Here is a 23,356-nt window from a genome sequence, read left to right as displayed (position 1 = left end):
AAGAATAATCGCAGCTCCTGTAACTCCCGTCCGAACTTGTTAAGCGTCCAGATGCGCACAATCGCCAGCGTGTACAGCAGCACAGCTCCAACCATAATAATTAGCTGAGCAACATACGAAGGATGAAACAGTTGCCAATAGACTCTGTACACGAAAGAGGTGTACGAGAGCAAGACTAAGAAGTGGTAGAGCTGCACCAGTACCCCGCGAACACTGAGCATTCTTCCCAAATACGGCACGGGGTTGGCAAACAGATGCAGCCACTTGAGCAGTGGTTGAATTAGCACAAAATAGTCAGCATCTTTGGTAAACTCAAACGTACTACCGAACCACACAGGGACGAACGATGCCCAACGATCTATGTAGGACATTGTTTTCGTTGTGAACTGGAATTGGTTATCAAGCTTCGGATGATAGAAAACTAATGTCAGATATGTCGATGGAAGTGGTTGTCCTCGATGGAAATTCCATCGAATGTCAATGCTGCTTTGGTGGTAGGTTTGATGTTGAAGTAATTTACTCATCATACCTGTCTAGTGGCCTTTAATTAAAAGTTTCCAGAGGCTCTTGTGGTATTTCATTATGTATATTGCATAGGAATGCATTCTTCAACTCTCTTCTATTCCATTGTACTTCCTGAACCGGAATAACTGGGATCCGTTGGACATGAAAGGAATTGGTTTTTGTTATGACATATGTCATACCGCAGCAAACATCATTATTCCTGGAGGTTTATTATAGCCATGTGTAAAAAATTCCATGCGATTTTTTATTCGCAAAAAGATGGATTGGCTGTGAATCGAAGACTGAGCCGTTCGCACTCGTAACTGTCTTCATAGCGGCGCCTAGCATTTTAAAAGATCCGCTTGGTTCAAACGCTTGAAGTACCTAATAAAAACTCTCTTACTTATATGCTTCAAGAAACAGATCTGTAACATTTAAAATGGCAGAGCAATATATTTAATCACACGCAGATGATTCGAAAAATTTATTACCAAAGTCTGCCAGTGCTGCACTCAAGCAAGCAGTGAAGCTGATAACTGCTATCGAATGCACATTTGGCTCAAATTTGTCAAATCGGCGACAAATGATGATGATGATCTCCCCCTTGAAGAAGAAAAAAATCCTTCCTAGTGGAACGAATAAACGAATGCTCGATGGGATTTTAAACCGCCGGTTAAACCTTTCCCAGCGGTTCCTTACAACAGCGAGACAGAATTGATCGTAAGTAGCAAAAGTAAGAAATTGACAGTAGATAAATGCGTTCCTTTTATGCGTTTTTTTTTTGGTGAAGTTACTGCAAAAAGGAAGGGTCTTCGATGCAATGGATTGCCAGCAATTTGTTATCGAAGCTTTTAAGCTTCACTTATGCCGATTCGGTCTATCGAGAGCGAATCGAAAAGTGTTGCTCTTTTAGGAGGAAAAATTAAATATAGTAAGAGAATTTTGTCTGGTAGCTCTAAATAGATACTAGAAACCAGTTTAACAAAACTTTAAAAAGCCCATCAAATTATTTATTTGAAAAGAAACCGTAATAATGTCCCTTTTTGCCCTCAGAAGCCCATGGAGACTTAATTACATAAGAACAACTCTGCGGAGATGCTGGCAAAGTGTGGGGGCGCGGGTTCGAGCGAAGAATTTTCGCAAAACTCATTCCTCGTGGGATATTTCGCCGTCCCTGCTCTTGAGTACTGAAAAGTCAAACAGGTAAAGTGGGTAATGAAACATTGGGGCAAAGTTTCGCACCAAACGAACCGCGACTCGTGGCACGTGGCAGCCCCACCAGGGAGCATCCGCCACGACTCGGATGCACTCGGAACTGAGATGCGAAGTGAAACCAATTTTATAAAGTATTATTTTGCGGAACGTCCTTGGGCCGGGTGGAGAAGTTAGAGGTGGTTGGGAGAAAATAATAATTTTTGTGAAGCTCAACCTCAAGTGTGCTCAGTGAGTTCTTTGAAATGAGATTTTTTGAGAGTCTCGCGGAGTATAGAATTTCTGAAGATCTTAATGATATACTATAAATGTTATTATTTCTATAAATGTTTCACTTATATATAGCACTTAAAGAGTTCGTAGTTATACCCTAACAAATCTCCTTGCTTTCTAACGGAAGGAAACCTCCAAACCAATCAGCTAAATACACACTAAAACGCTTTTCTTCCATATTGTTTCGTTCCAGTATTTCCAAATGTGCCGTCTGCTCCGGGATTGTCCTGCGTCGGTGAGGACCGTAAGTATCTGCTGCACCACGGTACCGTTTAATAATAATCGTTTGTTAACATTGCTCCGTAGAGTACCGAGCGCTCGGCGCTGTCGTCTCCTATTTGAAGATCGCTTTATCTACACTTGCCCGGCTCCATTCACTGGGTGATAGCAGTTACTTAACATTCCGCCAGCTGGCTGGGGACGCTGGCCGGTGGACAGGAGCAAGCTGGCGGAAATTGAAATGGTTCTTCGCCAAAAACCACGCGCCGGCCCGAGAGCATCTGTGTCATCTCGACCTAAAAATAATGGTCAACTGCAATCGCTGCTGCACACCCGGCTAGACATGGTTCGGGTGTGGTGATGAGGACTTTTTTTTTGGGGCGCTACAATGCTTTCCAAATATTGCTCGCTCGATGGCAGCTACTGCTGGTCTCGAAATATGGCAACGTTGGCTTCCGTTTGCTCGGAACGGTGCACCATCCGCCATCAAATTTGTGGAACGTCGCCGCCGCCGGTCATAATCATAAAATAGTCAACTGCAACTGTTACTACACGACGGCTGCTGGGTCTGTGTCCGACGGCTTTGGGCGGATGGCGAAGCGAAGAGTAACGACCGACAAGAGGGCTCATAACTGGCTTCATGATCTTCATTAGAGTGAAGAAAATAAGCTTTTAACCAAGAAAATGGGGGGGTCGTGCTGGATATCGCATCCAAGCCTCCTCGGGTGGATTTACTGACCGAGTAGTAACCGTGGTGAGTTGTCGTCGCAGGAATTTCCCGGTTTTTGCCAGCCATCCTCAGGAAAACGTTCTGTGTATGTGTGGATTTTTTTCGGTTTTCGATAGCATATCGGCAGCTGTATATGCTTCACGGTGAAACTACGCCAAATTCTGTGACAAGGTTTGCCAAGGGTTGTTAGGGTACGCGGTGGTCTGGAGCTATAAATTCTAGTTTCGAAATAAATCATAGCAGTGAGTCCCCCCGGGTGCTGCTGCACCGTCCGTACTTGGGCTGGTTTCGTTGCAGCTGCTGGCAAGACAAGCAGGTGTAGCGAGAGAGAAAAAAGCCGTGCCTCCGTTGTTCGGTGCAGCTGGCAAGCTCTAGCGTCTTGACGCAATCGTGCAATCGGTTTTGCGTGAAAGTGGGAATTTCTATCGTCGAATGGTGAGGGTAACGATTTTCCACCCTGCCGTTGTGATTGGGTTGGAGGTAGGGATAAAAAGGATAATGCATAGAGGTGTTATTTGCACGAACAGCGCCACGCAAGGTGACGTGATTCATCGTCTATTTTCTGCCTTTCGATTAACGCCAACAGCTTGCTGCGAGTGGTTGGTGGCTGAGTTTTCGGTGGCTGCCGTTACGCTCTGAAACCCGTTTGCTGTAGATATAAATATTATCTTCTCTTTGCTGGTCCCTCCAGAAGACGGAAGAAGGTGGTAGATTTTATAAATGTGATAAAAAGTTTATAGGGGAAAGGGGATGAAGTGTACGTCAAGTAAAATTGGAGCATGAATTATTGTTGAAAAAAAAGGCAAGAAGAGGACAATTTAAATTCAATCAAATGTTGTTGTACCAAGAGTCAAGAGTCGATTAGGAATATTCATAAGTGTTGCTGTAACTCAATTCTATTTGGTGTGGTTGCTGATTCTTGGCTTGAACAGAGATTTTCGTGCGAATCGTAGAACTTGCTCAATTCATCATGCAGACTCTTTGTCCGGTTTTCGCAGCGATACTTATAACTCTCCTGATCGCCTAGCACAGTTGGTACTCTTTTCGTCCAAGAATTGATGCTCTGACAACTGTTTCAGCTTCATCTTGAAGTTCAGAGGTAGCCCTGGTTTTCAAACTCTGTTTTGACACGTGAACCTTAATTAGCCTTAGTTTCCTAGGCTGTTATGCACGGGTATATAAAGGCTAATTCTGAAAAAAAAAAACTGCCATTGGTCCTGGTACAAATATTGAGCCAGTAACTGTAATGGTCTAGACAACCTAAGAGTTCAAGATCTGGAAAGTTTGCAGCCCACTTCTGCTTTGGCCTAACGATCTCTTAGGTCATGCCTTCACGACTTATCACTAGACTTGTCATGAAGTTGGATAGTCAGTACTAAAGTACATAATAGTATTTAGAATCATATCTATAAATCTTAAAAGAATCCTACACGCCCACATCATTCTCTAGTAAAGCATTTCTGCTCATTAAGACCCTTTTCAACAACCCTTTAGCCTTAGGACAAGCCGTCAAACGGACAAAAGTAGTTTCGGAAACGGTTATTGATTTAGTGCATTGATAAGTGTCTCGAATAATTGTGTGTTGTTTCGTTTATTTTTCCTTTTTCCCGAGCTCCGCGCACTGATCGATCATCCAACACCGCTTTTACGCAATTACGCCGTGCGACAATGGCAGGAAGCGTCTTAATTGCGTTTGTTTGGTGGTAAGGCGTCAACTAACGCATGCCGGTGAAGCATTAGCGTTCTGTACACCATACCGGATGGCGGGAAGGCTAGTGTTAATCTCACGCGAATCACTGCGGTACGGTTGTGCATGCTTCAATTAACCTCGTTTTCGTTCGAGGAAGGAAATGCGTGTAGATTTCGTAGATTCCTTAACGCACGTGGGAAACGTAACTCGGGGTATAGGCGCACGCAATGCAAATTAAACGCAACGCACCGGAATCGGAACATCCTACTGCAATTCCATGCGTTATTGTGGCTCGGTTGATTTGGATTTGGAATGGCATTTAGCACTGAGTAGGAAGGAGTTCAATTTCATATTTCCCTTATATGAGTCATTTAAAATGATGTTAATCTCTCCCTCTCTCGTTCTCTTCCTCTATTACATATCCTCCAAGAAAAAAGAAGGAGCTCTGACAGGAAATAATAGCAGATACAGTTGGTAGATAATGCGGTAGGGACGTCGAAGTTGCAGCAATCCTGGAGCGCTCTAAAGAATCCATTGTTAGAACCGCCTGTTTGTCTATAGGTGAAGTGGTCAATAGCTGGTGAAATAGCCACCCGAGAATGGCCGAACTCGCAGAGACCGTATCGATCATTTCGTCCTTTGAAGTTGAATCCCAAACGATAACGATGACTTCGGGCCATTGGTGCGCGGCTCTTTCTGCAACCGTTCCAACGTTAGGTCGGTCTAGGCACACATCCCTATTGGAACCTTTGGAAGAGCGTTGCGGAATGCGATCCGATTGAATCCTAACTATCGTGATACGTGAGATGCTTGCCCGTGTGCATGCGTGCGTTAGATTCCATCGCAAGACTTAATGGACACGCAATGGATTCGACGCTTCCTGGTTGGTAGCTGTATGGTGCAATGTGTACGCAGTACACGGATAGGCCTCACGTCTCCGCACGCGTATCCATTGCGCTCAGATCCCGACAGGGGATTTTCCAGCTGATTAAACCGATTCCTTTCCAACGCGCTAACGAGCCTCACTGTCTGTGCCTGGCGACACAATGGAAAATCAGTGGCGCAATCACAGCAGCGGCCGCCTTGTTTTCCCGCTTGCTCTCAGGAGACGCCGGCAACCGTGGTCTAGGATGCGGTCCCTGCTGGTCGTGGCAGGGGGGGGGGGGGGGGGGGCACTCTCGAGTGATAGTTTATTCATTTCTTGGGCTTTAGACACCGGTGGGCAGGAACGTGCGCGGCAGGTCTCTGCTACTTGTCCGCGTGGAATGGGTACTGTGCAGCTTACCGATTGTGTGTGTGTGTGTGTTCGTTGATTTACATTGACGTTGATTGGTATCGTGGCAGCAGTTTGCAAACGCCACATGCCTTCTTGCTCGCTGCATTCGCTTCGGATATCGGGAAGCGGGCACCGACCCTGCATGGTAACACGTGGTATCACCGCGGGAACTAGTGATCCAGTTAACGGATCCGACGGTTCGTGAATGTCCGGGCTACGGGGTTTCTGTGTAGCTGAGTAGCTTGAAAAGAGCTTTAATGTAATGGAAGTTCGTGGAGAGCGATATGATTAGGGTGGCACACACACACGGAAGCAACCATTTGAACCACTTAAAGAGCTTCCAGCTGTCCTTGGTGGGTGCCATTGTTCGGCGAAACAATGCACCGTGTGTTGTTACGCCTTCGAGTGACTTCTTGAGGGATTGGTTTTGTGCGCTAGGAAAATTACATCTGGGATTTCTCGGGTGGGCCACACACATCCATGCCTCAGGTTCAGGTAGGATGTGGTAGATAGCTGGAAAGTTAATTTATTGACTACTTGCGGGGCAGGTAGGATAGCTTCAACTAGATTGCCCGGGCTCTAAACTCTTTGGATCTGTCAGAATTTTGACGCATACTAGCACCTTTCTTAGAGATAGAGTGAGGTCGGTCGGCTGGTCAATTTTAGCTTCATTTGATGGACTTTCGGTGTTTGCAGTGGTTATGTTGCAGGTGGCATGCTGCCGCACCAGATCCGGGGCACCGTTCGTTATAGGCTTGAAATTGTAATTAAATCATCTCTCTGTCTGTGCCTGCCTGGCAAAGCGAAGCATGCATTAGATTATGCTGACCAATTTTCCGGAGCTGCCTGTGGGAATGCGGCATCAAATCAGAAGCAACCGAGAGATAAGTTGCTAAAGGCAGATGTAGAGGATGAACACACGGCTGGACTGTCCCTGTCCCCGGTCGGTAGTAGGCGAGACGAACCGAGCGTCTTCTATTTGTCTAAACAAGCTAGACAACTTTGCCAGCGGAAGGAAGTAATCTACGCATTGTCTTAGGCAGATTGACGAAGGTAGGCTCCTTCGTGCGGATTTACACCACCCTTCCGGCAGCCATTTTGTGCTGTCGTGTCGTCGATATCGTTCTAGGTCTAGGGTGGTGTAAAATTACAGGAAATTTAGCAACCATTTCTGTTGGTTGGACACAGTCGGGTAGAAATGTTGCTCAGTCATCGGATCGTAATTGGCATGTAGCGTAATTATATGCGTACGATGCGTGGGAAGATGTGGGAAGAGAAATAAAATGTTTCGTTTAAGGTTTGTACAAACGAGAAAAAAGTTAACACAAGCGATTATAATATTTTTACTGATTTTACAAAGAATTGAAATCAGAAAAGGCGAAGGACTTACACTACACAACACACCATTGCAAACATTTGTGTTTTTCTATGATAAAATAATTACATAGAAAAATCCATAATTCTATTTATAAGGTAGACAAATAATAAATTACACCTATTCGTAATTTTATTTTATTTTTTCAATAATATAGGCTTGGTTTTTTCCTGGTCTGGGTTCTTATTGGTATTTTTTACATTTTTTTTAAAATAACCGTTCAGTGTTTCTCAGCTCATAAAATAAGTGTCTCCGTGTTTAAGCTAATTTAGCTTACATTTAGCTACGCCGCTCTTGATTTATCGTTACATTACAATACAAAAAAAAACCGTTTAAAATTTCCTCGTTTGACCCTAAAAATTCATCCATTTTTAAACTTAAAATAATTTTCACCAATGAGTTTGAGTACCTTATCCTTCTCTTCTTCTCGTTGCTTGGCGCTACACAACTTTGAAAGGTCTCGGCCTGCCATTTCTGGCTTTCTGTGACTTGATTTTACCCGTAGTAAAGTAGTCCTGTGCACGGAGCGGGTGGTCTTGATAGGATTTGAATCCTGGTCCTGTCGTGTGAAGTCCGGGGCCTCTAAAACCGCCCCTGATCCTTACCTAGCAGTTTTCAAGGTCTTGCTAGGATAGGCATATGGAAAGGGTCTAGATGTGAAAACTATTTCGATTGTTTTGAGGAAATTTATTGTCAGGTGTTTAAAAACGATATATTTTTATATCAGCTTTGTCCGGAGCAAATCGATTTTTGATTAAATTTGTATTAAAATGTTTAAATCCATTTTTTCAAATTTTTATTAGGCTCTCAAAAAAAATAAATAAAAATAAAACACGTTCCTAAAATTATGTCCAGCACGGTAGTATAATTCTCCTGTTCGATGCTGAATGACAGAAAAGGGTGAAGCAAAAAAAATTTGTACCCTTTATGGAGGAAAAATTAAAACTCAACATTGTTCCCCCCTATTCCCTCCATGATATCGCACGATTTTTCCTGTGTAAAAACGTGCACAGTGGCTTAAATTTAATTTAAGCCAATCGGGAGAGAGAGGAAAAAGAATATTAAATAAATAAATTAAACATCACCAGGATCGGAAATGTTATTTTATTTTATTTATTTTTCTTTTTAATTCCTTGCAGTAAATTCGCTCCTGCGTTGCTATCTGCACCGTGCACGAACACGTGCAAATTAAACATGTCGCATATTGATTTTAATTCGTTTACCATGTTTGGACCTTCCGAACGAGCCCGCCGCGTGCCTTTCGCGTCCCGTATGGAAGCTAAAAATGGAGAAAATGATCAGTATTGGAGGTGGACATTTTTTTGTGTTTGTCTAACGTTGTTGTTTCTCGTAAGCTGTCACAAATTGGAAAGAATTACGCTTTTGTTTTTGCTTCCCTGCCAGGACAAGATCGATTTTTTGTTGAATCGCGATGCCACAATGGGCGCTCCCGTCACGCTTACTTGTGTTCACTGACGTTCGATGCACTACCGCTACACGCGGTTGGGGATGTTTATGTTTGAAAAACTCTTTCCCGGTGGTACAAACCGTTGCTGTTAAGTCGCTTATGCCTACATGACATTTCTTCAGCTTGTTTGGTTTTTAGAGAGAGAAAAAAAAACATGACTTTCTATGCAGTTTTGCAATGTTTTATTTCATTGCGTTTTTCTAAACACTTCCCACTATGTGTCACTATGTGTCGAAAATGAGTCAAAGTGCTTAGATCGGTGTTCTATGTGCAGATAAAAAAGAGGACCATTTTGTGTCACACTGCCTCTATGCGTATGCAAATTGTGCATAAAGTTTGCCCGGAGCTTCAACGATGAAAGCTTATCTAGCGTGTGTGTGTGTGTGCCTTCTGCACTACGTATAAAAATGTGTGAAAAATAACAAACGGGAGTCGAACGGAAAACAGTAAAAAAGGAAGGATAAAGGTTCATTTTTTGTTTTGAAAATCGTCCTTGCTGGAGGATGGAAATGTATACCACGCCGGTTAGGATACACTTCGGCCAGCATAAGGGAACGGGGGTTTTTTTTTTCTTCCTTCTCCCTTAACTATCGGGAAAACTCGGGTTCTCCCACATCTCACATCATCGGTTTCAGTTGGCCTAGGGCCAGTCGGTACGATTACCAACCAAACCCGGAGATACCGACTAAATGCACAAAATGGGACAAAGTTTTCGCAATAAAGTGGGTGGCATAAAGGCCCCGGACATGCGATAGAGAGAGAGAGAAGGAGCTCGCACACATATACCGAAAAAAATCTGGCGAGCTTTTGACTCGAAGTCGAAAAAACTTTGAAGGTGACAACAAAAAAATATTCCGAGAGTATCTCTGGCTCTACTACCCTACACGTTCCAATATGTTTATCATCCATTAGGGTAAAATGTGCGAATATGCATGAGAAGAGGCTAGCATGTGTGAGAGTTTTTTTTATCTATGGGTGTTTGTCATAGGTACATTCGGTGTGCTACAACTGCTTTGCCCCGTAGGCCCGGAGCATATAAATTGCAGTGGAAATTTGTTTATGACACTTTATTTGCCGGAAAGGCGAATCCTCGACAGCCGCACCGTATAAGGGTAGGATGTGGGAAAAGGAAGCGTTCGTAAGAGAGAGAGAGAGAGCGAGAGTCCTTAGATGTATGTAGATAAATCAAATAAAGTGGTTTCTACAATTGATGTGCTAGTGGCGATTTTTTTTACGAGACCTTTGGCCACAGGAACGTGACAGTGTCGTGAATCAAATCGTTAGAAAAAGCCTCCACATTACATAATGTGATTTGCTGTGAACAGGTTAGGTGAAGCCTGTTTTTTTTACTTTGCAAATTGCAACAAAAACGTAAGCATTGAGTAACTCTTTTCCAAGAGCTGTGCAAAGCTGTTCATGGAGATTTCCCCTATGCCTGCAAAGCTGAAGTGAATCGGTTGGTCCGATTGGGCTATAATCAGCAGAAAGGTACGCTTAACGTGACGATAGTGGGATGAAAGGTTGGGATCGTGGGAGCATTGCATCTGAAGCATCCAATCGAAATCGTACAGTACGGAGGCTACGCGTGGTTTCTGGCGAGGGAAGAGAAGAATGAGAACTGTGTCACTTTTTAAACGAACTCCGCTTTTAAGGCTACTCACCAAATTTCTAAGGTTTTCCACGCTATGACAGAGAAAGAAGGATTCGGTTAGGAACACCATCATGGAGATGAAATAGACGATGGAGTAGCTGGACAGACCGTGCGATACCACAATGAAGCAACAGTCCGCAATGACCAGATAGGTGCTGTAGTACTGGACGTAAGCGATTGGTCCAATAACCTCCTTAAGGTGTTGAAGATTACTTGGGACAAAGTATTGTGCGTTAGACCACCAGAGGTTCACTGCGTCAACTTTTAGAAAACTTACATTGATAAGTCCTCCAGTCGGTATATGTGTGGTCTTAACCGGTCGATAATATTATCCCAAAAGGCTTCACTTTCGCGTCCAGAGCGTAGACTACGACCAACATCTTCCAGCGACTGTATCAGGATGTCAATTTCCAGCTGAAAGATGCACATCAGCAGATAGCACACCATAAACCCCATACAGTACGTTCCACCCCAGAACATCGTTAGCACACCGTACACCACCTGAACCGGCCAACCGCCCGCAATAGCACCACGGTACTGTAGCATAAAGTCTTTCAGCTTCATCACATTCGTTGCGGTAAAGCATACGATCTCGACAAAGTTGATGGCCATAACGGCGAGCACCAGTCGATTGGTTCGGCGATAGAATTGTGCCCGCTTGGTGACTATCGCCGGATGCGAGCACTGGTATGAGTGATCGTTCAGAAAGGTTTGCAAGCGTTGCATTAGAGGGTAGTGCCATTCGAGGATAGCCACACGTAGTATGACGGCACTAAAGAACCACATTACACCGAGTATGTTCGCACTGCTTAAGCTATCCTGCCAGTGATGCAGCACCCAGTGAGTTTTGTAGATGTAGCTTAGGTAGATCAAGCTGTAGAGAGCTCGATAAAGGTACCAGAGGGTACGATCGCGCCAACTTCGAGCACTGTAATGGATTGCGTATATTTTCTCGAAATATCTCTGTATGATGAAGAAATCCGCGGACTCGGAGTAGTGAGAAATGCGGTCGGAGAAGCTTTGAAGCCACATGAAGTTCATCTTGTTCACTGCTTTATCACACTGATTGTGATGTATGGATTTCGTAGCGGATATATAAGGATGCATTTGTTTATCGGCTGTCATAGTAACCGCAACTCTTGTATATCATTAGAACGGATTGTGTGTGAAAGGTGTTAAATGTCACACTTTGTTTTATTGGTGGCTAAATTAATTGCTGCGAACAAGCGTTTCCATCTAGCGCTGCACGACAACCACTATAATTAAAGTGTAGCCGGGTGTTGCTCCACACTTTGATCTTCTGATCGTTTGATCTTGGTGTTAATTAATAGCGGGAATAGTACCACCACCAATCTGGTGCTTTAATATTCTCTCTAGTCCACTTTGAAATGACGTTTGGACATGACGCTGACGAAGTAGAAAAATTTAAAAAATATCCCGTAACAGCTTGCGTGGTAATTCTTCATCCTAAGCCATTAGGGTGTAATGCTCCATTAAACAAAGCATTCCGTGTTTGGAGAAAATCATTTATATTCAGCGCAAGACAAATCAACACACCGAAGTTCGTAGAATCTGTTCCACAAACAAAGCGAAATGGACGAAGTATTCGAATCGAATTTACGTTGTTTTTTCCCCCGCTTGGTGTATTTCCGCTTGGTTCAGCAATTGTTGAGCCAAATTTGAGCCAGTTTTGCGGTGCTCGACCCCGCATGAAGCTGGTTAGCAAGTGGGGAAGGGGAAGCCGCAGCAATACTTGTTGCTGGCCGAGAACGAGAAAAATCAATTGAACAAATCTGGTTCTCGCTCCAGCGGCAAAGAGCAAATTAATCAGCCAGCACAAACATCCGGCGGAATATTTTACGATGCCGCCAACCCTCTCCAGGTACTGCGCGTATATCCCAGTCGGACGGCCGATGTTCCACGGCCAAAGACAAACACAACAAGCGCTTCCGAAAGTTCCTGCCATTCCCGGGAGTTCCCTGGGTTTGGAAATAAAAAGCTATCTCCAAAAATGGATTTCACCCCGTACTACGGTGTGTTCGCGTTGTGCTGAGATGATGGAGATAGGTGGATGGATGCTGGGATCGACATTTGGCGCCTGTAGCCGGTGTTGCATCTGTGTTTTCCGATTGATTGTTCTATGTAAATTTGAACCAATCGCAATTTGAACCAGAGAGCCAGCCATCGGCCACGAACCACGGTGAAGTCTTGGTGTGGCCCGTTTGTAGATGGTTGTTGATGTTTGATTTGTTAGTCGTGGATGGGTGAGTGCTGCCACTCTCATCCAGCGAACGGTGGGTTTCGCCCCCGCTAGACGCACGTCAATCCTTTCGTAAGGTTTTCTTTTCGACCTAGCTGTAACACTAGCAACTGGTGGTCTTGTGTCGCAAAGACGATTGTTTTGGAATTGGTTCTTCGGGGCCGTCCTCTGCGAGGCGTACTATTATCCTAAATCTGAGCCCTTCCCTTTTTTTCCTCAACGTCTGGTACGGGTTTGTTTGTAGTACGAATCTGTGTGGTCTGATTTTGAAGGGGTTAGCAACAGCTTTTTTCGATACGGAACAAACCTTCACATCTGCAACTTCCAACAGGTGAAGCAATCTGCGATTCTGCAGAAGATATCGATCGACTCTCGAGATTCTTCTGTTTGGCTTTGGCAGGTCTGGGTGCATCATCAAACACTGGACATTCGCAGAGCTTGCCCCATACCTTCCATAGGGCGTGATGATTTGTTTTGGCGTTTTCCATGAACTTTTACCTGTGTATTGATGAAGTTCTTTCCAGTAGATTAAATATACAAGGCCGTGCTGTGATGTAACGGAGCGTGAAGCGGTTCCGAGAAATTATAAATATCCCATTCCGTTTTCCGGATTGTATGGCAGAAGAAAGTTAACGAGAGCTGTGTATTTAAGATAGCAAGAATTTGCTGCCGAAGCTCTGAACTTTATCAGAGTTGTTGGTTGTTGAAGCTACCCAACTGAGTGGTCTATTTCCTTCGACTTTCGTACTTCTTTAAAGTGATATGCGAATTGTTTCCTGAGGACCACTATTATCTCCAAGGAATCCTTAGACATGGATATTGCTAACAGTATAGGAACAGAATGTAAGAATTCAGAAGCATTATTTGACATGCTTCAAGAAGAATTCTGGACCAAACATCTTCAACAACTCCGTATCAACCCAGCGGGATTAAAAAGACACTGTCAGACAACAACAGCTTCATACACCTTTGACATTCATCTGTCGTTCTGAAACAGTGGCGAAAGTTCGGTTCCCTGTTGTCAACTTTCTCATCAACAATTCCCGGCAAATGTTCGGATGAGTTTGGATGTATGAGAAAATGTTACCTCCACAGACGGTAACGGATGTAATCAAAATTTCAACAACAGATACGGTGCCGTTTCATGCTCCGTTTGGCGAATTAAAGTTGTTGCATTACATCATGTCGGGCAAGCTCGGGTCGTACAACAGTGTATCGAGCATATGGTTTTAGGTTTTGCCACACGCGTCAGTAATGTGTGTGTTCATGTGTGTTAAAGAGCTTTTTTGCCTAAGCCGGTCGTCAAGCGGGTGCTGTAGCTGAAGTTTATTTCTCGTGAGCTTCGTTGATTCGATGGCGATCCTACACAGCCGACAGCCGACCGTGTGTGTAGGTGGTGAGCTCTATACGCTGCAGCTCATAAACTAAGGGTAGTAAAAGTTGGTATGAGTTGCAGATATGATGATAAATTAATTTTTCCTTCTTTTTTTTTTTGTTCTTGTGCTCTGTTAATTGTAATCCTCCCCCCCCCCCCCCACCTCCCCCCGCAACCCAGCAGATGTGGAACCCATCCTCAAATCAACGCAAAACTGCTCGTTGTGGATCTCGATTGTCGGTGACGATGGAATAAGAGTGAGCACATATAATTTATGCACATAATACTTTCGCCAAGCGGGGACCAGGAAAAGGCTTCGGTGAAACCTGGTGGGCGCGCCATGAGAATGAGCGCAAAAAGTGGTTGCCCCTGTGTAACGTTTTGATTGTGGCTTTCGTTGAAGGGAAACGCATTAAAGAGATGAATTACCGTCGACAAACGCCAGCTGGCGTCTCTCGCTCAACTATTGAAGTTGAAGTGAATGGCGAAAGCTTCAGAATGTTTCCCCGTTTCAGCTCCGCGCTCGCCAAAACTGCAGCGGAAAATCCTTTTAACCCCGTTCGTCAGATTTGTCGCTCCATCGGTTGGCTTGACTTGCTGACGGCCAAACCGTATGGCTACGGTTTGAACGTTTCCCTAAAAGTATAAGCTATAATGTGGGATTTGTGACGAACTGTTACACGGGTGGACCTGTCGTCTGCTCTCGATGGAGCCCTGCTAAAGAAGTCGCCCTTTTCGAGGCAAAAGGATCCAGGCCGCAGCCGATGGCACATTTAATCCGCATCTCGCCGGCAAAAAGGGATTATGAATTTAGTACCTGCCATCAAACGAAAAGAAACTTTCGGCTCGGTTCCGAGTCCCTTCCCACTGCAAAGCTACCGAAGCCTCTGTGTGTGTGTGTATGTTTGCCGGCATGGAGCATCACAATCTCGCCGTCTCTCCGGCCTTTGCCCACTAGGTTAGGTTTTGAATTTTTAATGCATAATGTACTTAACACACAGAGCGCTGCCAGAGCGCGCCCAGCAAAACTTCTTCCGAGCGGGAAGCGATGACGAAACCCCGTTTGTTTTTCTTTTTTGAACGTTTTTGGTAGATCCCTTGCATAATGTCGTACCGGGGGATCATTTTCGTTGCGAAGTGTTCCTGGTGGAAAAGGGAAAAGGTCGCTAAATCTTGTTATCAGTTTGTGAAACTAAAACAGTTTGCCACGGGACGGGAAATTTAAACGAGTTATAAGCACAGAACGATTAAATGTGGACGTCGTCGTCAGGGGTATGTTTTTTTTTGTTTTGACCATCGGAACACGGGTTAAACTTAAGGGGGGAAAATGAAGGGACAGTTAAGCGGTTTTTTTGTTGGAGTAGTTGGGGAAGCTTTTGTTTAACTACTGCTGGTACGTAAAAGTTTACATTCGATAAAGTTTGGGGACGAAAATGTGTACATCCCTCTCGAATATGGAGTCCGTTGAAGCACAGTGGGCGCTGCAGAAGATGTATAGGTCAAAATGTTATTCTTATGTGAACTAAACATTCACTAAGAGATAAAAGCATTGGCGCTTTGGCATTTGACAGCTGATAAGATTGGGAAACAGGATATGGAAAAAAGTATATTAACCTTTGGGGTAAAATTTTTTTTGCAGTACCCAGTTTTATAGAAGTTTTTACAAATTTTTTTCTCACAACGTGTTCATCTGTAAAACTGTTGATTATCTACAAACAGCTGAATAAGTCGCATTCAGCAAAAAAAAAAAACAGATCATTATCTCGATGGAGTCGCCTGGTATCTCTAGTTTGTATTAAAAAAAATTCATAGCGGATAGTTACCAGGATTAGATATGATATCATTGTTATTTTTGTAGGTGTCAAATTTATTTTTATGCTGTGTTAAACTTAACTTTTTAAAATTTTGTTGAATAAATTTTGAATTATACAGTTACTTGGGAAAAGGAAACTTTACAAGGCTTTGGGAAGAAGAATTCCATTCCATTAGAAACAAGAATTTTAGCTGTCGAAAACTGAGACAAAAATAAGTAATTATTATATTGTCGCATGTTTTATCACTTATTACCTTGCCTGAAACAATACGGCTACGGACTGTTCTTCAAGAAGAAAATAAAATAATTTTGTATATTTTTTTTTCTTCTTCAGAAACTAATGCATCCCTTGTTAGTTAATATTACGAATAACTCTAGACAAATCCGTTGGTGTTTTCCCGCAAAAATAATTATTCACTAAAAATCTCGAATCTTTTTGACTTTTCGCTCTTGCTACCGTGCACGTTGTGCGAATCGGAAGCTTATTACACCCCCCTGGGGGCGTTAAAGATGATGAATTTTATGGTGTACTGTTTTTGTTTCGATTTAACAACCGCATCCGTACTATCCAAAAGCCACCAATGTTTCAGTTTACAGTGGTCGGCGAGATGATGGGATGTGATTCATAATGCAGCAGTAGTCCGGCCAAACGAGATTACATTATGTGTACAAGCAATTATTAAAATGTGGATCATACTCGAGCGCCCATTTTTAAATGGTTATTAAATGGGTGGTTTAAAAGGCATGGAAGGGAATCCGTTGTTTGCTGTGTGTATTTTGTGTATGCTGAACTAAAGAATCCGGTCTCCCAGTATCGCCCCGGCCAGCTACGGGTAAACTAAGTTCATGGAAGCCAGTATTGACAGACCAAAACCCTCTTGAGGTTGCAATGCCAAGAATAAGAGGAAACTGCTCGTAACTAATAATCACACTACGGTTTCATGTGCATCCTGACTCCTTACTAAAATCCATGCCTTGAAACAGGACGCAAAGCCTAATCCTGTGGTATAATTAAGCTCCAGGGCAAACACATAGAATGGTGATTTGTAATGCTTCTAATGAGAGCAGTATGACTGCAGGAAAAGTTAGTCTAGTTGAACAGTTTTGTGTTTGTCTTTTGTCCTGATACGCTGTCATAGCGCTATCTGATTACTGTCCCGTGTTTGTATAATAAGCATGGTTGAAATGTGCATTTAATTTGGGAAAACTTTTTATCACTGCACACTGAACAATTTAATGTAACATTTACACGTCGCGTAAACGAACACACGCCATCTCCCAAATTACATTCACGTTCGAGTGGGTACGGGGCCTGCCTTGATTAAGCAAAAAATCTCTTTACTCACCGAAGTATGCATGCCCGTTTAAGCTCTCGATAGAAAATCGCACATCGGTACGATTATTCTGGGAACATTTAAGCTCGGGGGAAACAATGATACGTGGCAGGCGGAGAGAAAGGATACCCGGACACGGTGGGTAACGAATGGATAACAGTAATGGAATATTAATTTTTGCCTTTAGCGGCCCACAACAACACTACACATGCCCCCTGGCCCATGGCGGCATCTCCTCCCCATTTGGTCGTGAGTAAAGCAGATAAAACGCATCCCGGCCGATGAAAATTGTAATCAGAGTGGGGGTCGTTGGGCAAATGCGGGAGAGTTGGAAGGGAAAATGGGAATGTAAAATGTTAAATATCACCACCCGGAATGTACTTTTTGATCGTGGATAACGAAACGAGTGTACGATGTACGTGTGTGTGTGGAGCTTCAGGCGGCCAAGGGAAAACTCGCCCGGCCGTGCCAACCAGGGGCGCAAATTTTTGAAAATTAATACCACAACCTCTGGAGAATTTTAAAATGAGTTTGTGCTTTGCTTTTTCCATTTTGCTCTCTAAATTACATGTGTATGCAGCTTTGATAGCACTTCCATAAAAGGGTTAAGCGGGACCACGGATATGGGACCTTTTAGGCGAGTGTAGTTAATAGAATAAATTGCACGCCTTATCGAAACTGATGTTCTCGATGATTTATTTATAGTTTGTGGATGGATTTGTGGTGTAGACGGGGGCATTAGTTGACATGAAGCGGTGCCAGTCTTCATACGGCAGGACCGAGTTTTGAATCCCTTCTGGGACCGTCTAGACCGTACATACAGAACGATCTAGCTCGGTTAACATCAAGTCCAGGGAAGCCAGAAATGACACGCAGAGAAGAAAAAAGAGAGAAAAAAATCAGAAAAAGTATAAGTAAAAAAGAGGGAAATGGAAAGGAAGATGGAAAAGTATAAGAAAATAGAGGAAAAAAAAAGAAAAATAAAAAAGAGAAAGAATAAAAAGGGAAGAAGAAGAAGAAAGAGGAAAAACGTAAAGAAGAAAACGAATAAGAAGCATTGTGCTATTTTAAATATTGGACAACCAAACTAAAGATAAAAATCTATTTGTTGGTTTGGTAACAAAGCCTTGAAGTTTAAATTACTAAAAAATCGTGAAAACCCTGCAACTTAACAGATATATATTTTTTTTAAAAGAGCCTTCGACAGAGGTTTTAAAGATGAACATCCCAACATATCATAAAGTAGATACAAACTTTATAAAATTTATTTAAAAAAAATAAAATTGAATTTAAAGCATTCCGGTTTATATGGCAGGTTCTCACACTACCAGCAACGAACCTTCACGAAAGCCAGAAATCATCAATCATTTAATTTACCCTCTCACATTTCCCCCTTTAACCGTTTACACAAAACATCCATTGGGGGAACGGTGCTTCCAATCGTAGGGAAAATATTCCTTGATTCGAGTTGAAGCCGGTCGTGTCCTGTCGGATTCCGGCCGTTTCCCTGCGGCAACCACGCGTCTCTAGGCAGTTAACAGCTTAATTGACTTAATCCAATTATCCTTTCCGTTGGCACCGGGATGTTGTTGGTGAGCCTGATACGCGCACTATCAGTGCGGTTTATAGTGAAGCAGCAGTACCAGACCGAGATGCGCATTAAGCCCCCCCGCCCGATGTACATTCCGCCGGAAGGCTCGGTTCTTTCGTGCTGTATGTGTGTGTGTGTGTGTGTTTGGTGCCTCTTTTCCAATAACATCGACAGTCTACCTTTTACTCATCGTGCTAAATGGCTTGGTCGGTGTTGATGGTCAAGCTCCGGGACTAAGTCCTCAGCGCGCGACCAGAGCGTTTTTACAGTCAAGCAGATTTGCCGACCGACTAGTTTGCGTTTATTGGATTTTCCAGAAGTGAAGTGAATGTGTAGTTGAAGTCAACTTCCTCTCGCTCTCGCTTGTAAGCTCCGGTACGGGAGGATGATAAACGGGATAAGCTTAAGAGGATATGGAAATGGTCTGTTTTTATTTCTTAGAAATTAGAAACATATTTTCCAGCGTAATACTGCAACATTTGAAAGGGAGCTGGAGTAATGTGTAATAATAATGTGATTTTGTCCCTTTTATTTTAATGATATTTTGCTTTCGGCTAACAGAGCGTTATCATCAGATATATCTGATGTAACAATAAACCTCTCGCCTTAAAAGCTTTTCCCCATCTTTTTTTTTGCAATTCACTTAACTGTGGCTAACACATGTCCCGGCACAGCATCCTTTCAAAGGCTGGCCTGTTGCTTCCATATCATCCAGACTGTGGCTGCGATTGTTAGGTGATGTCACCTTGGTTCTTGGCATCACCAGCATCAACGGATGTGTGACCGAATCTAATTTTATTACGTTGTCTGTCTTGTGTACATAATGCTCTGTAAAATCTGCTCCAAAAAGCAAATATTAGCATCTGCACCGTTGTTGTCGTCGGTGTGGTAGCGGACCAGTGCGAAACACACCGTGGCTCAGAGAATCCGCGCGAAGCTTGTGGTTTTGTGTCCTGTTTTCACCTGTTCGTGTGTAACAATCCTGTTGTCCCAACAACGACGTGGTTGTGCTGTACTCAGGCACGTCTCTATTCAAGAATTGTGGTTGCAATACTGAGCTCAGGAAGCATCCATGTTTTGAGGGAACAAACTTTTGAACTCGTCTTTGTGGACAACATGGCTGGAGAAAATTTGATGCTTTTGCTACTGAGTCTTTGGATTTGCATAGAATTACTAAGTTCGCGAGACGGGAGTTCGCTCGGTAACGTCAATTCTTTGGAATAGAACGTCACCAGATGAACTTCCAATTTCGCTAGTGAACGACCCTTGAAAGCATGGTAAAGTTTGTTGCTACTTGAACTCCACTTTGAGATGTACATCTCACGGTTCCATCCTCAAATGTTGATCTAGTGAAGCTCCTTTGTATCTATCAAATAATGTTCCGTGAATATCCAACTTGTATATGTAATTGCTGATAGGACTTCGATATATTGTGTCGAAATTATATCTCAATTCCCCCCTCTATGTTTGGCTCCATTTCTTACAGGAAGCATCTACCGAAGAGGAGCTCGAAGATGGCGCAAACTGTACCGGATAAATGGACACATCTTCCAAGCGAAGCGATTCAATCGAGTAAGTATACACACCCAACGACTACCGCCAATCTCTCATTTTAGCCATCGATCGATCCAGCATATCGGAGAAGCTGTTCCGGTGGCAACTTAATCCTATCAGCAGCAGAAGCAGCGGGTCTCGAGCTTGATTCGGTCTCGCTGTTTTGCTGATGCAAGACGATTGGTGTGGGACGCCCGAACAGCCCGGCAGGAGCAGCAGCAGCAAGTACCTGTTCCGTTCCGGACTATTGAATTTTCTTCATTAGACCTTGCACGGTTAATGTTCAACCATCATCATCATCATCGGGCCCAGCATCCAGGAGCGCGCTCTGTGTGTGGGTGCACGCGTGCCGATAACGGTGCCGAAGATGAAATTTAACGAGCAACAAAATGTGCAAGGAAAAGCATTTTCCACAGACTTGATTTTTCACTCGGTTCGTAGCGCCACACACCACGTGAACGTGAAACGGTCTAGCCTAGCCCACATACCTAGACACGGGGTAAAACCTCATTAGTCCGTTAATTTAAAGCCGTCAAATTTAATTTTTATCCTCGTGCAAAGCAATGAACGCTTGCCCCACCGCGGGTATACCTTTTTACCTTAGAGTCGTGTATTTTTTTTTGTTCTCTCGTTCGTTCTACGCCACCACCAGTTTACATGTTCTTTTTCCGTCTTCCTTCACAGAAAGCCTTCTGCGCCTTTTGCCATGACCGTATCTGGGGTCTGGGTCGGCAGGGATTCAAGTGCATCCAGTGCAAGCTGCTGGTGCACAAAAAGTGCCACAAGCTTGGCAATAAACCGTGCAGCAACGAGCATGTCGAACCAGTCTACAAGGAGCGAGATGTAAGTAATCCTGGGCAAATGGGTGGATGGGGTTTTTTTTTAGTGAGCGGTAAAGGCATGGTGATATCACCAATGTAGAGGAAATAGTGATATGAGTTCCGAGCGGATGTGAGGAATATTTTTTTGCAAATGTAAGTTATACACTCCTACAACAGCTGGCTAAACCCATTAAAGGTCTCGGGCTTATCGTCAGAATAGTTTTTACTGAGGTAGTCTCGTTTTGAATTACATCCACCGAATCCTCGAGGGAAAAGAAATACAGGAACAAGCGTTCTCTGGATCGTGGACTGGGAACGGCAGAAATGCCCATGGTGCATAGTAATACGCTTGTGGTGGGTTGGATGAATGAAATTAAATTCAGCGCCTCATGCTAACCGTTTTTCCCGATCCGCTCGTCCATCTGTCACCGTGGACAGACGGGATGTATATCCGGGTGATGAAGTTCTAGCTATCAAAAAAGCAGGGAAATTATGTTGGACGGTTTGCTCTGGAATGTTATTAAGGTTTACTTGTGCTTCGTTTCCCGCGTCCACCTGTAGCACCACGATCCAAATGATGAGTCCAGCGCAGGTGACGTCATTCAGGCCCCGTTGGATTATCCGTCCGAGCTGCATTCGAGTGACGGTTGCGATCAGGTACCGGTGGAGGTGAACGACAACGTCGAGGAACCGCTGGAACCAGTCACTCAGCGGCAATACTCGCTGAATGATTTCGAATTGATCCGGTAAGATTATTGCTGGAATGTTCGGCCTCTGATTCTGATTATTCGATGTTAATGCTCCTCCTTCCTCTCTCGCCGTACAGAGTCATCGGTCGCGGTAGTTACGCCAAGGTGTTGATGGTGGAGCTGAAGAAGACACGCCGGATTTACGCGATGAAGGTAATCAAAAAGGCGCTGGTCACCGACGACGAGGACATCGATTGGGTGCAGACGGAGAAACACGTCTTCGAGACCGCATCGAACCATCCGTTCCTGGTTGGTTTACATTCGTGCTTCCAGACGCCATCGCGGTAAGACGTTGCGAAACCACTGTGTCCGGCCGGCATTGGTTGTGTGCCGAATGTCTTAATTTGTGGCTTTGCTCTCGCTCTCTCTCTCCCCTGCCTCAGGCTGTTCTTCGTGATTGAGTTTGTGCGTGGTGGAGATCTGATGTTTCATATGCAGCGACAGCGCCGCCTGCCCGAGGAACACGCCCGGTTCTATGCGGCCGAAATAAGTCTTGCGCTGAACTTCCTGCACGAGAAGGGCATCATCTATCGGGATTTAAAGCTCGACAACGTGTTGCTTGACCACGAGGGTCACATCAAGCTGACGGATTACGGCATGTGCAAGGAGGGCATCAGACCGGGCGACACGACATCCACGTTCTGCGGTACACCCAACTACATCGCGCCGGAAATCTTACGCGGAGAGGACTATGGTATGGCGGGGGTTTTTGGGGGGAAAGTGGGGAGGGCAAGACCTTTTTGAGAAGACAGGACAGAACAAATAATATCGCAATTGTGTGTGTGTAGGTTTCTCCGTCGATTGGTGGGCACTGGGGGTGCTGCTGTATGAGATGTTGGCGGGGCGCAGTCCGTTTGACATTGCCGGTGCTTCCGAGAATCCGGATCAGGTACGGTGACCTGCAAGCTATCCAATAACGAACCATAAATTCTCAACAGATTGTTGTTCGCGTTTCCTTCTTTTTTTTTTGTTTCGTTTCATCATGTCCGTTCTGACGTCCGCATGACAGAACACCGAAGACTATCTGTTCCAGGTGATTCTGGAAAAGACGATCCGTATACCGCGTTCGCTCAGTGTGAAGGCCGCCTCCGTGCTGAAAGGTTTCCTGAACAAAAACCCGGCCGATCGTTTGGGCTGCAACCGCGACTCCGCATTCCTGGACATCATGAATCACTCGTTCTTCAAGAGCATTGACTGGGAGATGGTATGTAGGAACGGAACGGGCGCACAAACGCTACACATTCTGCCCTTCCGGTGTTTTCACTCTGTACACTCTCTCCATCTTGCTGGAGCGTGACAGTTCCAAGAACCAGCATACAGTTCCCTTATTAATTTTCGTCGAAACAGTCGAAAATTAATAAGTGACCAGGAAGCAACAAAAAATCATACAGAACAGAATACTTCCCAACAATTGGATTGACAGCAGATAGTAACATTTGAATCCACCGTCCCCTGGGGACT

The 23,356-nt window shown here is 44.2% G+C and overlaps 1 protein-coding gene across 12 annotated transcripts in view; it reads left to right on the top strand.

The window, feature by feature from the left end:
- LOC118503859 (atypical protein kinase C) overlaps positions 1 to 23,356 on the top strand; it is a 110,917-nt gene that overhangs the window by 75,947 nt on the left and 11,614 nt on the right. For all 12 annotated transcript variants that reach the window (XR_004905225.1, XR_004905226.1, XM_036037589.1 and 9 more), the window contains 8 exons: positions 2,183 to 2,233; positions 20,258 to 20,343; positions 21,010 to 21,168; positions 21,708 to 21,892; positions 21,973 to 22,179; positions 22,279 to 22,589; positions 22,684 to 22,784; positions 22,905 to 23,099. Coding sequence is in view for 10 of the 12 variants with exons in the window: in XM_036037589.1 (XP_035893482.1) it covers positions 2,183 to 2,233; positions 20,258 to 20,343; positions 21,010 to 21,168; positions 21,708 to 21,892; positions 21,973 to 22,179; positions 22,279 to 22,589; positions 22,684 to 22,784; positions 22,905 to 23,099 (1,295 nt within the window). In the remaining 2 variants the exon portion in view is untranslated. The remainder of the gene's footprint in view (positions 1 to 2,182; positions 2,234 to 20,257; positions 20,344 to 21,009; positions 21,169 to 21,707; positions 21,893 to 21,972; positions 22,180 to 22,278; positions 22,590 to 22,683; positions 22,785 to 22,904; positions 23,100 to 23,356) is intronic.

Source organism: Anopheles stephensi, chromosome 2, assembly GCF_013141755.1.
Source record: "Anopheles stephensi strain Indian chromosome 2, UCI_ANSTEP_V1.0, whole genome shotgun sequence".
Classification (NCBI taxonomy): Eukaryota; Metazoa; Arthropoda; class Insecta; order Diptera; family Culicidae; genus Anopheles; species Anopheles stephensi.
Note: the sequence above shows the minus strand (reverse complement) of the source record. Positions and strands in the feature narration are given on the sequence as shown.